The sequence below is a fragment of the Schistosoma haematobium genome, chromosome 6, assembly GCF_000699445.3.
Source record: "Schistosoma haematobium chromosome 6, whole genome shotgun sequence".
Lineage (NCBI taxonomy): Eukaryota > Metazoa > Platyhelminthes > Trematoda > Strigeidida > Schistosomatidae > Schistosoma > Schistosoma haematobium.
The window spans coordinates 8163479-8180648 of NC_067201.1; the positions used below are offsets into that span (position 1 = coordinate 8163479).

Here is a 17170-nt window from a genome sequence, read left to right on the forward strand (position 1 = left end):
ATTAATGTACAAATGAAAATTATGGAGATTTAAATAGTTGTTTACTCGTTAGCATAAAATTCTTCATTCGTCAATGTTAACCCTCGACCACATCAGATATTGAATTCAGTTGAACTCAGGAAAATATGAATTGGCATTCAATGTTCAGAGTTTATACATTCAGTGTGTGAATAACATCTAGTTCGAGACATAACTGATATCCCCTTCTTAAGTTAGTTATTGAATTGGTCAATCCATCTGACTGAAATATGTTGGTTGTTTAAATTAAATCTGACTTTCAATTTGATGAGATTAAGAAGTACATTTTTACTTTTAAATACAATTGATTATGCTCAAATCTTGGAACATACTGTTTTCATGTTTATAATTTAAATCATGTGTATTGAAAAAAGAACAACGTTTATAATGGATGTTTTTCAATGTTCAACTAGAAAGGAATCTTTTTAAATCAGTCTATAAATCTATTTTTATAGAAAAAAAAACAAACATTAAAACTAACATTCTATGGAGAGAAAAAAAGAGAAACTTTTATTGTCTGATATTGTTTTGAATAGTTTATATATGGATAGAACTTTTCTATTCTGTATAAAACCATCAAATTAATGTGGTTAATATTCATTCCCTTTTAATTTCATCACATTAATTATTACCCATACTGTTGTTATCACTAACTGGATACCATTCAAATGAACAAAGTATCGAAGTATAAGGAGAAAACAAAACAAACAAACAAGACATATGGCTTTATTTATACCAGTTGTTTTGGTCAAATATAAGGATTAATCAGATAAATGAAATTCTGACATTTTTCTTACTACATTCATCTAGATATCTATATTGCCTATGATGAGACAATATTTTTTTCTTCTTTCCGATGGAGTTTAATCCATGAAATGAATAGTTTGAATTTCGTATCATTCTGTATAACATTAGAGATTATCTGACATTGAATTATCTTTGTAATATAAACCATTTGTATGTAGTAAATGACAGTAAAACTTTATGATCATTCATATACATATATATGTCTATAAGATAACCGGTAGATACGAATGATGAAAAAAAGCATGTAGTTCTATAAATTATTTATGAAACTGTAATTATTAGATAGTATGTTGCATAACAAAAAATAAGCTGATATGATAACAAGTAGCGTTTTGATAATATTAGTGTTTATTATTAGATTTTAATGTCAGTAGTTGAGATCATGAGTTTATTGAAGCTAGACTACCGTAGAAAACCTGGAAGCAGTGGATGGCCAAGTCGTTCTATTGTGGGACTCCTTAGCAGTGCATATTTACGATCCCGCTTCGCGAAACTCGATCTTAGTCTCGAGATTAAACGCTTAACCACTAGACCATTGAGCTGGCCGGCATCCAACGGTGAGGATGTCTAACTTCAACTAATCCACGAAATTGAGTGACATATCCACCATTGTTATCAGTGAGTTACTATCTCACAAAAGACTCGGTTGAACTCCACTGATCACTGCTTCTCACTAGAACTCGAGGAAATACCACTTGAAGCTAATCACTAGTGAGCATATGTTGATTAGTTTCAGAAGGGGATCGTGGATGTGCATTGCTGAAGAGTCCCACAATACGACGAAACGGCTGTCCAGTGTTTCCAGGTTTTTCATGGTGGCCTATCTTCAATTGACTCACGATCTTAACTATTGAAACTACTACAATCTCCACAAAACCCCTTCTGATACAGATTTTAATGTGTATAATCAAATTAGTTTTTGTATAGATTGATTAATTTTGAATAAGATTTCATTAAATTTAGTGAATGATTGAAAACCTCTTAAATGAAAGCATTTGCTTTGCTGTCGATTAAGATGTCGTTCAACTTTATAATGAAACACTGAGTTAATCTTTACAATTTTACCAGTAATTCATTCTAATAAATATGATAAATAGTCTAGATGATAATCATGGTTGATTAACTGTAATTAACTCGATGTGCGTCTAATGAGAAGGAGTAATGGTTTCTTAAAAAGATCCATTTTAAAGGACAAATATGGAATGGCCAACTAACCAACTTCTATAGCGAGGTCTCCTTAAGTAGAAAGAGAAATCTCATTCACTCTTTATGTTACAGAATACATCAGATATGTAGTACGGAATGCATTGACGAAGAACTCGCATTCCTCGGGAAAACGTTGACGAAAAATGGCTATCCAGGTCGTTTCATAGAGAAGAATATGAAACGAAGTAGTTGCGGAGAGAAATCTGGTTGTTCCTTAACAAGGAAAAACCCCTATATAAGTTTGGAATTTAAAGGTGATCGAACATATGACGTAATCGAAAATCGTCTAACGACAGCGATTAAGAAAACATTTAATAAACCTACTACTAATTTCATCGTTTTATGTAGCATTAAATAACTTACATACGTAATATTACATAATCAATTTTCATTTATTTTTCATTAGAATTAATCATATTGAAACCATATTAACACCGTTAGATACCAGTCAGCTCAGTGGTTTAATGGTTAAGCGCTCGCACTCGAGACTGACAACTCCTGAGTTCGAATCTCGCGAGGCGGGATCGTGGATGCGCATTGCTGAAGAGTCCCACAATAGGACGAAATGGCTGTCCAGTGTTTCCAGGTTTTCCATAGCAATGTAACTTTAATTGACTCATGATCTTAACTATTAAAATTACTATAATATCCACAAAACCCCCTTCTGATATCGAAATATGTATATCACGATATTATTAATCACTACGAGAAGAAATCTTTTAAAAAAATCAATATATTTTTTCCGGGTTTCCGTTTATATCAATAATATACATTATATGAATTAGATTACATGTAGTTAATATATATTTCATGTTTCACTTTTTTGTTCTTTTCTTTCTTTTCAAACTATATAGTACCTGTTATTATTGTTTAACTGAAGGAAATACAAATCAGAGAATAAGATTGAGAAAGATAATATTTCTAGTTAGTTTCTATTGTAATAAAGAATTGAGAAAAAAATTAACTCTTATTTCAAATAAATCAATAACGAATATAAAATCTATGATGTTATGTTTACTGAATTGAATCATTTTGTTGGGGTACTTATATTTCCACAACTTCAAGATATACTTCAAGTCTAGTTCTATATAAAGTAAATGTTAAAGATAACAATATAAGCTGTCAATTTGATGTATTTTGCCCAAAGAATACAATATGTAAAAGCATCCAACTGAATGAAAAGTCTTCTAAACCACTTCATATGTCAATATATTGTTGTGATTGCTTTAACAGTTAAGTAGTATATACCTTTGTCTAAATGTTTGTCATGTCTCGATAAGCATAATGAATGGCAACATTTGGGATCCATTTATGGACCGATACGAAACGAAATTTTTTATCGTATAATTGTTAAATGACTAAACTGTTCATATCCATGCCTCTCTTATTATGAGCTTCATTTTGACATATGAACTATCATTCTACGATTTACCATTATTGAATTATGTCCTGTCTATTAATTACTACCTCCCACATTCACAGCCCAATTTTGACTATATCTTGTACAAATGTTGTTTTCTATTTTATTGGTACGATGTGGTCTGTCTGGTTGATATATAAACGGAGTATGTTTGAAATAAATAGTTTATATCGCAGTAGCTGAGATTGGTGTTCTGGACTTAACTGGCTAGGCTAGGCAGGGAGCAGGACCGATAAAGAGTATAGACTGCTCACACGTGTTTTATGCATCATTGGTCCGATCGATAGTTCACTGCTCTCTAATTGATGGTATTATTACGTTATAGATTAACAGGGCACACAGGCCACAAGTTATAACAATGTTTAAGCATCAACTTAGTTGTACACAATCCTCATCCTCAATTCATAGATGAATGGAACCATGTACAATGATTTGTGTCCAATGTTCCAAATCAATAAAAATGTTTTCAAATATTATGATCATATAGAATCACATTTGGGAAAATTTGTACTATAAATATGATGAGATTTGTCAACGATAAGATTAAAGTGTATGGACAAGCCAATGATGTTTCAGAAATCAGTTCCAAAATAAATAGTACACCAGCTACAATAAACATTTTCAATATCAATCACATAGTTACCTAACAACTTACTAATTGGACTAGTAGATTTAGGTTAAAGTTAACAAAACACAGAAATCACTTAGCAATAAAATATTTCTAAAATATAATCGAACTATAAACCTCATTGAAGCATACAGCTTGACGTATTGAACTTATAGTTTCTTACATTGATTGATCTTAGTTAAATCAATGAAAACTAGAAAGCAATAAAGAACTATTTCATTTTGGTTTGAGACTTTATGTTCTTGCGCATCTAATACCAGCTGTGGGTAGAAACCAGGTCTTTTAGAATTCACAATGAGTTATAAATCATAACACTCCTCGATCAACATTTGATGACGCATATTATTAACATCAACCGTTCACAATATTGTGCGACTATCTTTACTGGGTCATTGATGAACACGGTGGATCTGATGCAGATGTGAAGGCGCGGATTGGCAAATCAAGAACAGCATATTTACAACTAAAGAACATTTGGAACTCAAAACAAATGTCAACCAACACCAAAGTCGGAATTTCTAATACAAATGTCAAGACAGTTCTACTGTATGTGGAGGAAACTTGGAGAACTACAACAGCCATCATCCAGAAGATACAAGTGTTTATTAACAGCTGTCTACGCAAAATACTTCTGAACCATTGGCCAGATACTATCAGCAACAACCTACTATGGGAAAGAACAAACCAGATCCCATCGTAAAAAAAAAATTAGGAAGAAGCGCTGGAAGTGGATAGGACACATATTAAGGAAAGCACCCGACTGCGTCACAAGACAAGTCCTCTCATGGAATCCTCGAGGCCAAAGTAAAAAAGGAAGACCAAAGAACACATTACGTCGAGAAATGGATACAGACATGAGAAGAATGAACCAAAATTGGATAGAACTGGAAAGGAAGGCCCAGGACAGAGTGGATTGGAGAATGGTGGTCGGTGACCTACGTTCCATTGGGAGTAACAGGCGTAAGTAAGTAAATAAAAAATCTTTACTGGGTAATCGCCCTATACCCAACACCTTTGATGGTCACAATTGCTCACTAGAACTTCAAGGATTATCTTTCGAAATAAATCACCACTAAACACACAGTTAAGCCTAAAATATATGAAAATGTTTGAATCCACATGAATCAAGCGATGAATAGAAAACGTTCCATTTTTTTCACTACAATATTAAACTAGTATATGTCTACATTTATAAAACTTCAAGTAGCCCTCATTAGTCATCATTATACATTGAAGAAGTCAAACCGTTGAAAATCTCTATGTACCAATTGGTTTATCTTACTACAAATTAATTCTATACACTCAATATGGATACAATAATATTCACATGGATTAAAGTTTTTTTTAAAGAACTACTGCAGTGTATGCTACTTATGTCCACATAAGTAGTATGTAACATTAATCAGGAATAGAGTGTCTGGCAGCAAAAGGTTAAGATGATCAAGGAGGGAAGAACAAGAATAGAAAACAATAGAGTCTGAGAAACTGAATGAACATTTTGCAAATGAAGTATTGGAGTATAGTTTTTTATTTATTTTACCAAGTAACTCTATAATATTGTATATTCTCGTTCACTACACTACTTAATAAAGAGTTAATCTATTTATAAGAGGATACTCATTAGAATATTCTGTTTAAATCAACTTTATTTAGTTTACATTAAGCATGAAATATTCTTTTAAAAAGAATGAAAATTATCAATGAATACAGAAAAGCAGATAGATGAATGTAGATACATGAAACAAATACTATTTATTATTTTTTTTATTTGAACACATAGATATTGGTACAAGACGACACCAGATACATATGCGCAACACAAATCTCATTTAATTTGTGTAAGGGCTGTGGTACTGCCCGGACGCCCAGGCCGAAGCAAGTGGTTTTCTTAGGAGGCCACACCCAGAGCCTTCGACTTAAAAGTCTGGTCCATAAGGCAGTGGAGCATCGTAAGGAGATGCAGTCACATGATATTCGGTGACCAACAATTAGTTCATACGCCATTTGTTCTCTCGGAATAGTGGAGCTTATGCGCACCATTGGTTTGGAATGAGGGTTTTCCAACTCCCCTAAGTAGATCCTCCATATTCACCAACCCGGTTAGAGCACCGGACATTCGCTTTTCGTTCTCTCAATTTCGTAAATAACATCCGTGTTGCGAGAAGGCAGTGAGTAGGACTTTCCTGGAGGAGGTTATATACGTGTGGCCATGTGAAAGTGAGGGGGAGGGAGAGCTGACACTGTCCACTCTCGTCCACACCAGAGCATTTATATTTATTATCAATAAACATATTGGCAATGTTTGTATTATTCACCAGACTGTCAATTAAATGAGCAAACAGTAATTGGTACTTTATTCACCATAGAGAGGAGATAATAATAATATTACTACTAGTATCAATAATAATAACGATAATAATAATTATTATTATTGTTATGAAGAGTTTTCAATTGTCTATGAATAAGAAAAAAGAACATGAGCCATTTCATTAATAATCGTTGTTTATATTACTCAAGTACTCAAGTATTTAACTTCCTGGTTTACAGTAATTCATATAACTGGTTATTCATTTAATTTGGCTACTGTGTATTAAATTCATTGAGAACAATCATAGAGTGATGTTTCATATAATGTTACAATTCCGGATAGAAAAAAAGAATGATTAAACTACTTATTGGTATATGTATCTACTTAGAAACATACACAAACATGCACTTCTATACCTTGTAGACTAAACAATTCAGAACAGATTGTTAGTTAGTTAGTTAGTTAGTTAGTACTTGTAACATTTTGAAAATATTATGGAAAAGAAATCAAGAAAAGAAACTTGAAATACTAATACCTGAACGTTTTAATCATTTCAAAAATAGAATGTGTTTAAATTAATTCAAAGAAAACATCACTCATTACCATTAAAAATTTGTTACACAAGTAACTACATGAACTCAGTTGCTGAGATAACGAGTTGATGTTTAATGCCGAAGTGTATTAGATTTAAATTCATGAATAGAGATCAACTTTGGGGTGCAAAACTTTTCAGCTGAAAAACCTAAATAAGATTAAGTGTCCATCTTGGATTTGTGGTATCAGTTACTATGTTAAGCCCACATAATTTGTTCTAACTTCTAGACAGGCCAGTTGATCCATTCTTCTTGAGTTACATTTTGACTTTTTTACTTATTCACTTATCAACTTTAACTGTTTTTATATGAGCGTATTTGTGTGCATTTCCTATCCTACTCATCACATGTCAGTAACTTATTATTGTGTGACTATAAATATCGATTAACTCTTGATTAAATGGAGTTGGCTCACACGCCTTCTCCATTGTGCGTCGTCTCGTTTCACTCACTCCTCTTCGCTTCCTTCGTTAAATCTCTCTGATTATCTGTTCCGATCAACGATTGTGTAAAATATATCTATTCGAAAATCCATTCTCCTATTCAACTTATTTAATCCCATTATTCACTAACGTGATCTAAGTCGATAATTACATACGACTATTGACGATATATATATTTCGACAGCAACAATTCATACGATCTAATTGGAGTCAGACTTTTGGCCATTAAAGTGGTGAGTTTGTCTACAACATCGTGCAGTCTAATTGATGTCAAAATAAAGGGCCCCATTAAAGACTTCACTATTAGCCAAATTCTATTTATTCTGTATAAACTTATTCAAAGCGCGCAATGAAAGACTCAAAGAAAATAAATCTTTTTGATTGAGATCATGAACCGATTGATCTTACTACTAAACTATTTGATCACCTGAATTTTTTTAAATACAGTAACATTGAGCAAAAAAATGATTCTTACAGTTAATCTTGATGATTCAGCTAGATAAAAGATCACAGATCTAGCTGAATAACCATGTGATATAACAAGAAATTTTCGTTTCTTATTTCGATCGCTTAAAATGTCCTTTTTCATGGTGTAGGAGTAGGTTGGAAGAAAGCTAGGGGCAGCCAGACCAAAACATGACACAAATCTATCAAGTCACTGACAAGTGAACTGAGTCATGTTGGTAGGTGTAGACTACCTGGTTGGGATTCGCGAGACAATAGCAACCGATGGTTAGAGACCTTGAATGAAATGGCTCAAAATCGTTTGGAATGGCGCAAGTGCATCCACTCTTTGTGTTCTCCCAAATTCTAATCTTCTGAATTATTCATGTCTCTTTCTTCCCTCTTTCCAAATTTATTTCACTGTATTATACTCCTTGAATAACATCTTCAAACCCTAATCTTTCCGATTACTGCTTATATTTTTACTACCTCTACCACTATGGAATTTGAATTGACATTTGTGTCTGTGTGCTAATGTAGTATGGCAACTCGAACTGATATACGTACGTACGATGTTCTACGCTGTTACTGACTGATTGACTGACTGAAAATATCTTTTAATATAATCAATATGTAGAATCTAAAAAAAGATATCAATCAATTGAATACTTGAAATAGATAAATTTACAAGTACTATGAAATAAATCTTAACATTCTAAAGAATAAAATGCTGATAGTATGTTATGATTAAATGTTGGACTCCCCTGTAAGTTATCCAAGACAAAAAAATACAAACTAAATTGAATAACATATCATAATTCATTGTGACAAAAAACACCTCTTCAAAAAGACATTTACAGAATATATATGACCTTGATCTGATATTCAAAGATAAGTATGTTCCAAAATGTGTACCTATTTTAATCAAATCATAGTAAGTGATCCGTAAAGATTCTCATCAATTCAATCATAATATCAGTACAATGTCTTCTTAATATTTAATCAAATATTGATATAGAAGAATTTGAAACTAATCAATTTTTTTTAAAAAATTTCAAGCGTAATGACCCTACTAGTTAAATAAACCGGAAAGAAATATCTTGAACAAACATACTCAACAACAACACCAATAACAAAACACTGAATCGGGATTTATTTTAAACCTTGTAAATATCATTTTCTTTTTATCTTCAATCAGTCAGTAGACTATCTATTTTACTACCAAGATATATTATGTGCTTTATCTATCAAATTTGGCCGGATACCATCAGCAATAGCCTTCTGTGGAAGAGAACAAACCAACTTCCAGCTGAAGAAGAAATTAGGAAAAGACGATGGAAATGGATAGGAAATACATTACGTAAATCATCAAACTGCATCACGAGACAAGCCCTAATTTGGAATCCTGAAGGAAAGCGGAAAAGAGGAAGACCAAAGAACACATTACGTCGGATAATAGAAGCAGATATGAAAAGGATGAATAGGAACTGGAAGGAGCTGGAAGGGATTGCCCAGGACAGGGTTGGATGGAGAATGCTGGTGAGCGGCTTATGCTCCTTCACGAGGAGTAACAGGCGTAAGTAAGTAAGCAAGTAATCTATCAAATTTATAACTTACAGGATACGAACTTAAGATTTATTAGTGTCTTAAGAAATGTAACATCTTGATTAAAAATTGAAATGCGTTCAATCAGACTCACGCAGAAAATTACATGGTGGATCAATTGTCTAAATTATAGTGAACAGATAAATAATATAGTAGTGGAATGAGTTTACTACAATACCATTGAGATAATTGCGTTGTGATTAATTTACTTTGGGATTGAGATAATTTATAATAGATCAATTATCGAGTAGTTACTAATTTTATGTTTATCTGCTGTATTAATCCTCAGCCAGTTTTTGAACTTCGACTATCAGTCTAAGTGACTGATATGATGGAAAGAAAAGTAAATTTTCGATTGATTTACTCATAACAGTGACTCAACATCGAGTGTACTCTGTAAAGATGTCAAATGGTTGATAATAATTAGGATTAAGGATTAAGGTTTTGGGTTAATTGACATTTGTCAGAAAGGATTACTTGTGAAAGTGAAATGACTGATGCTCACTAAGTAAAATTAGCTAATTATTTGAGTGATTTTATCATATTTGTGAGACTCTAGTAGTTTGTACATGTAGTGAAACGTTAGATTTTCATAAAACTATATTAGTTCTATGTTTGCAACGAAAACAATAATATTGGAAGTGCAGAATACGTTTGAGTTCTTTGTTAAAATTAAACGAAAGGTTATTAAAAATTTCAATAAGGGTTAATTAGATGAAGGGTATGCCAGTAAGATCGATAAAAGTACATAGTTTCCACCAATAATATTATAACATTTTATACATTCCTTATGATGACTAAACTAGCACAAACCGCTATCAGTATTTTTTAGTTCATAACCGTCTGATGTGAACGACACTTGTATACGCCAGTTACCTCTCATGCAGGAGCATAGGCTGCCCACCAGCATTGTCCATGGAACTCCAACCTGAGCGATTCTTTGCAGTTGTTTCCACTTGCTGTTCATCCTTTTCATGTCTGCTTTCAATTCCCGATGTAATGTGTTCTTTGGCCTTCCACTTTTCCAATTCCCTTCAGGATTCCAAATTAGGGCTTGTCTCGTGATGCGGTCTGGTGATTTCCGTAATGCATGTCCTATCCACTTCCATAGTCTTTTCCTAATTTTCTCTTAATTTGGAAGCTGGTTTGTTCTCTCCCACAGTAGGCTGCTGCTGATGTTATCCGGCCAATGGATGTTGAGTATCTTGCGTAGACAACTATTTATGAACAATTTTATCTTGTTTATGATGGTTGTAGTAGTTCTCCAAGTTTCAGCTCCGCACAGTATAACTGACTCAAGTCCTTACCTATAATGCATCTGTCAGCTGTCGTCCATGCACGACTTTGCACTGCAGTTTATCTTATGAATTCCGGATGATGTTGACAATTTCCTCACAAACTCCATAGTGTTGAAGAAGGCTCCATAAGATTCTGCTATCCACACTGTCAAACGCCTTCTGATAGTCAATGAAGTTGATGCATAGTGGCTAATGTGATTGAAAGAAGTAGTGAAAAGTAGAGATCACTTGGATAAAATCTTTGATCGGATTTGTGATATCCGCCACTGAAGAGTTTTCAAAATAAATCAGTCAGTCGTGACCAACATAGGGCTTGGCGCAGACATGCATTGGGCCATACCGCATAAGCACAACTAGGTGTAAATAACCAAATGAATAGTATACAATTCAGAATGGCATAACATCAATGAATACAAAAAGACTGAATATTGAGTATGTGATTGAAAGCTATGTCAAACACGGTTTATAAATACTGATCGCTATTGTCACCACTAGTTACGAATACTGTATGAACCGCGACCAAGTATTCTTCATGCTGCATTATGGTTTAGAGCAGCAGCGAATAACTACAAAAATTGATGTCAGGTTTTAATTTGACCAACTTTAACTTTCAACTTACTCTTCAATCAACTAACATCATCCTTCTAGATTGATCACGGTTAAATATCCAAAGTATTAGAAAACAACCATTTATTACCATTCCATTTTCATTGATTCTTAAAGTGTTAGGTTATCATTAAAAAAACAACAACAACAACTTCAAACCTGAAACATTCCACTACACTTTGTTGGTTACAAAAATAATAAAAAGATGTTTTGTTTGTTTGTTTGAAGTTCAGTCTTGTTTAAACCATTTCAACAAGAATGTCAATTAACGGGACATTTGAAAAATATTCAACCTTGAATGTTATATATAATAGAATGATATACTATTCAAATTGTAAATGGTAATAACAAGCCAATCAATTATTAACAGTGATTTGGAGAGAAAATTCATGTTATTTGTTGTCATGTTGATAGTTATTCAATAACATACTTTGTTCTACCTGATCTTTTGAATAAATACACAAAGACACATTAGTAAACGGGTAGATAGAAAAGGGTGATAATACACAATTTGGTTTCACACATCTGATAATAATAATAATAATAAATCTTAAATACTTTTCAAAGTAGTAATCAGTAAACGGTAATATAATGAACTACAGATCTTTACCTACCTAACTGGTTATCATTATCAGATTATCTTAATGTTATACCGATTCTATCAATTATCATTATCAAGTGCACATATCTCACATTTTCTAGAGTTCTTCTCTTCTCTAGATTCGTTTTTTTTTTACATGAATTAAGTTTCACACTTTTCCAATCCCATTGCAGTATACAATATAACTTTAGGCTAGACATAAACTTACCCAAAGGCCAAACACTACAGTAATGTGATATTTTTTCCTTAGTTATTGTTATGCCCCGATAAACATAATGAATGGTAACATTTGCGATCCATTTATGGAACAATATTATGCGTAGATTTTTATTGTATAAGCGTTAAATAACTAAACTATACATATCCATGCCTCTCTTATTATGAGCTTCATTTTGACATATGAACTATCATTCTACGATTTACCATTATTGAATTATGTCCTGTCTATTAATTACTACCTCCCACATTCACAGCCCAATTTTGACTATATCTTGTACAAATGTTGTTTTCTATTTTATTGGTACGATGTGGTCTGTCTGGTTGATATATAAACGGAGTATGTTTGAAATAAATAGTTTATATCGCAGTAGCTGAGATTGGTGTTCTGGACTTAACTGGCTAGGCTAGGCAGGGAGCAGGACCGATAAGGAGTCTAGACTGCTCACATGTATTTTATGCATCATTGGTCCGATCGATAATTCACTGCTCTCTAATTGGCGATATCATTATGTTATACATTAACAGGGCACTCAGGCCACAAGTTATAACAGTTATATTTTATAACATTCGATAGTTTGACTTTATCCAGTATCATACACAATGAATTCCAAGATTCTTCAACTTCCTATTCATCATTCATTGAGTCACATATAAGTTTTGATCATCATCGTAATGAATGTCATTTATCTTTCATTATTTTTTATTATGGAATTTCCTGTTTTGGTGTAAAGACAAAAAACAAAACTAAAATAAAATGCATGGATACTAATATACTTACAAATAAGTAGTATGATGAGAAAAAATTAAAAAATTTTTATAATTCTTAGTTTAGAAAATTACAATAATTTAATTTTATAATGTTTAATTTGTATATATGAATGCGTGTGGGGTCTTAATTATTTCTACCTTGTTTATTTAGTCATTAAAGACCACACACACACACACTATAAGAAAGGTAGTAATAATCGTGGATAATCTTGTAGAAATGCCAATAATCCTTAATCAAAAATACTACTGTACTGCTTTTCATAATATGAATCATCACATTTTAGTCAACTGGTTTATGTTAAGAAGTAGTGTAATGAACGGGAACACAAGTAGAGACAACCAAATGTAGTTGAACATAAAATTACAGAAAATCTTAGTAAAATCTGAGAAACATAAAGTAAATAGTTCATTTGTAAAATGTCAACCAATTGTGTCAGACTTCATCTCTGTTCTCTTTCTCTTTACTTTGATCTTCTTAACCCTCTGTATCTAAGCATTTCACTTTCGACTGCTGATACATACTACTTATATCTGTCAACATCCGTAGCACACGCCACAGTAGTAAATATATGTGTGACACTGAACAATTAACCTTCGTTTGTTAGTTGAAGTCGTTTAGTATAACAAAGTTGTAAATTGTATACATCTATTTGGTTATTGATCTGTTAATGTCAAGTACTGTCTAGTTCGGTGTATTAAAATTTGATTATTGACCAGATACGTAAATCACGTATGACAGGGCATTTAGACGTAGTTATTCATCTATTTTAGAATAAAATCTTCATTTTTATTTAGATTTTGCATCTTTATGTATAGTTTTCCACTGACTAACTCAATGCTCGATGATAGCTGGTGTAAGAGTTAGTTAGAGCAAAACCTGGAGTAACCAAACTGAGAAATAATATCAGTCCATGAAGATAGTGACTACAGAAGTGAGTCATTTAGATGCACACTTTCTGGTCAAAATGCGCGTGATTATTATAACAAAAGGTTAGAGTCTGCGTGATATGGCTCTAAATCGTCCTCACTGGCTCAGTTGAATTCACTCTTTGTTTTACCTTAAATCTGAAGTTTCTGAATTCCTCACAAATTTTTCTCTTAGTTGCACTAATTTATGTTTTCTTCTTGAATCGTAACTTATATGTTTAATCTTTTCAACAACCATTGTAGGCCATATTACCCAAACTACTCTGGTGTTTGTCCTGACGATTCTCAATGTGCTAATATAACATGATAACCTCAATAGATGTACAAAAACACAAAGTTCTACATTGTATTTAACTGACTGATCTCCATCGAACTATATCAATCTTTATTTATTTATAAAAAGTATCAAGTAATCAACTGTTCACCAGTTACAATGGTTTAACACATAAATTTCTTGATTAAAACAAATATTCACATTCTAATAGTATTAAACAGTTCCACTTCAGTGGCCCGAGATCTGACTCCAGTTATATCGTATATTTGATTGCTGTCGAAATAAATATCCTGACTATTCTCGTATATAATTAACGACTTAGATTGCGTTAGTGAATAGTGGAATTAAATAAGTCAAAATACGAGAATGGATTTTGAATACGTTTATTTTGTACAGCCGTTGACCCAGATAAACTAGCGGAGAAACGAAGCGGAGAGAACGAAGCGGAATGACGTGTAATGGAGAAGGCATGTGATGCAACTCGATTTAACCGAAAGTTAATCAGTATTTATAGTCACACCAAATTAGGTTACATACATGTGATGAATAGGATGAGAAGTGTACACATATACGCTTACATAAAAACAGTTAAGACTGATAAGTGAATAATTAACAAGGTCAAAATATGACTCAAGTAGAATGAATGATTTAATGATTTACTGTCGTTTTGAGGGGATTTTTCATTCCCTGTATGTACTTTCGATAGTGCAATAAGAAGACGAAGATTATCAGAACTATGTGATATATTAGAGCAATCATATAGTTCTGATAATCTTTTTTCCTCTCTTTTAAATACTAATCCATATGATTTATTGAAAACAGATGATTTTTTAAAGAAACCTTCTAGATAGGTTGCATAAACGTTATAGAGATTAACACTTGTCCTGTCAACCTACCAACTTCTAAAAAATTCAGTAAAAAATTAGACTGTAATGTTTATATGAAATAATCATTGTTTAGTAAATAATCAACAGGATACTTCTAACTCTTTGCTAATGAACAACTTTAACAAAAAGAATTGTGGCTAAATGATGATAACGAAGCAATCTACTGAAAATAAACAAATCCAAACTAAGTCTGATCAATTGCAGCCTTTAAGATGAATAAGAAAATACAAGTTCATCTACACTGCACAGACTAGTGGATATTTAGCTTCAATACGGATATGGAAGTAGCTTAGTGAAAAGGTCAATCTACAGCAATCAGAAGTGAAATGAAGGTCAAGTGCATTTCATTGGGGACAATGGTTCAACCTCCTAAGGGATGTGTTATATATATATATGAATGAGTATTTGTGCATTTTATTCGATAATCCAATATGCTTTTTCGTTCACTCTTATGTTCTCGTTCAAGTAGTCACTTGGGAGGTTATAGTGTAGCATATCATATATCAGTATTAGATTTCAAATACCGCCAATTACGACAAATACTTTAATGGATAATAAGTCCCATTGTCTAAATATCCATCTGATGAGTCACAAATAGGACGAAACACATATCCTGAGTCGCACTGGTATTCACTATATTGACGATGATTTTTACAAATAGATTAAGTGAATAAGTTTTAAAATATAAAAACTTATTATTATCAAATGTATTTACTGTTTGTTCAGACACATTTTAAACAAACCATTGACTCATTATATAAATACAACACGGAATAATTACATTATTATGTTGTTGTTCTTGTTATTTCTTTTAATGCAATTTATAACTTGGCATTTTAATAATATTAAATTAAGCTAAATATACTTACAAAGTGTAGTCTTTTGTTTATTATCCAAACATCTGTGAATTGAATACTGAATAATAGTCTCATAATAGATAACTTATGATGATAGGACTAATCTGGATTCATTGTATTCCATTGTATTAAATTTCTATTTTATATATCATCTAATAAGTTAATGAATGGAATATTATCTTTTAATTTACTTTATAATTTGTGAATATAATTACAAAGATGAATGTAAGAAAGAGAGTGAGCGAGAGGGAAAGAGGGCAAGGGAAAGAGTAAATGATATGAGAGGTTAAACTAGACATTAAACAATAAATAACTTATTATACACTAGAATTCAAGTATTCTTGGAAACTGATTGTTTTGTATTTGAGCACACACACTCTATTTCTTAACATTTACCTACTCAAAGTATATTTCTATTATCAGTGTAGGGGTTGTGGAGATTGTTAGGTTTTTGATTGAGATCTTGAATCAATTGATGTTAGACCACCGCTGGAAACTTGGAAGCACTGAATGGCCGTTTCGTCCTAGTATGGGACTCCTCAGCAGTGCGCATCCATTCATTTGACTGACTATCATTTAATCCTCCATGAAAAGTTGACAAACGGAACTAACAAAGTTAAGAAGCAATGACCAGTGTTCAGCCGGGTCTGTTATGAGAAAGTAACTCACTGATAACAATGGTGAATGCGTCACTCAGTTTCGTGGATTTGTTTAAAGTTAGACATTAACACCGTTGGATTACGGCCAGGTCAGTGGTCTACAGGTGAAGCACTCGTGTGCGAGACTGATAGAACCTGGGTTCGAATCTCACGAGGCGGAATCGTGGATGCGCACTGTTGAGGAGTCCCACAATACGACTAACGGCCGTCCAGTGCTTTCAGGTTTTCCATGGTGGTTTAACTTCAATTGATTCATGATCTCAACTATCAAAATTATTAGAATATCCACAGAAACTCCTTCTGATAACAAAGGTTTTATTCACCAAATTTAGACCATTATTACGGACTAGATAATATTATAACACTGATTACTACCTACCGAGTAATCAACAGAAAACAGTTTAAAGTACACATTTAACAAAATGATATTATTTAAGTTAATTTCAATTAAAACATACTGAAAAACGAAAGTAAATAAAATTCTGTTTAAACTAACACCTTACCTGACTGTAATGTAAATCAGTCTTGTTTTTCGACTTTTCAATGTTAGGATTTTGGTCAACCTCCTAACCTCAGGTTACAAACAGTTTCCCTAAAAGAAG

The 17170-nt window shown here is 32.5% G+C and overlaps 2 protein-coding genes across 2 annotated transcripts in view; one reads left to right on the top strand and one right to left on the bottom strand.

The window, feature by feature from the left end:
- The window catches only part of MS3_00008441 (uncharacterized protein), a 152015-nt gene that overhangs the window by 98699 nt on the left and 36146 nt on the right, over positions 1 to 17170 (bottom strand). The window lies entirely within an intron of this gene.
- On the top strand, positions 8936 to 14331 carry MS3_00008442 (uncharacterized protein). Its single transcript, XM_051216780.1, has 2 exons — positions 8936 to 9447; positions 14135 to 14331. The coding sequence occupies exons 1-2, from the start codon at positions 9101 to 9103 to the stop codon at positions 14196 to 14198; spliced, it is 411 nt and encodes a 136-aa protein (XP_051065395.1). The 5' UTR covers positions 8936 to 9100; the 3' UTR covers positions 14199 to 14331.

Coding starts and splice junctions, on each gene's coding strand:
- MS3_00008442 (XM_051216780.1), top strand. CDS start 9,101: ATGTGCTTTATCTATCAAATTTGGCCGGATACCATCAGCAATAGCCTT. Junction 9,448..14,134: donor ACGAGGAGTAACAGGCGTAA/GTAAGTAAGCAA, acceptor CAACCATTGTAG/GCCATATTACCCAAACTACT.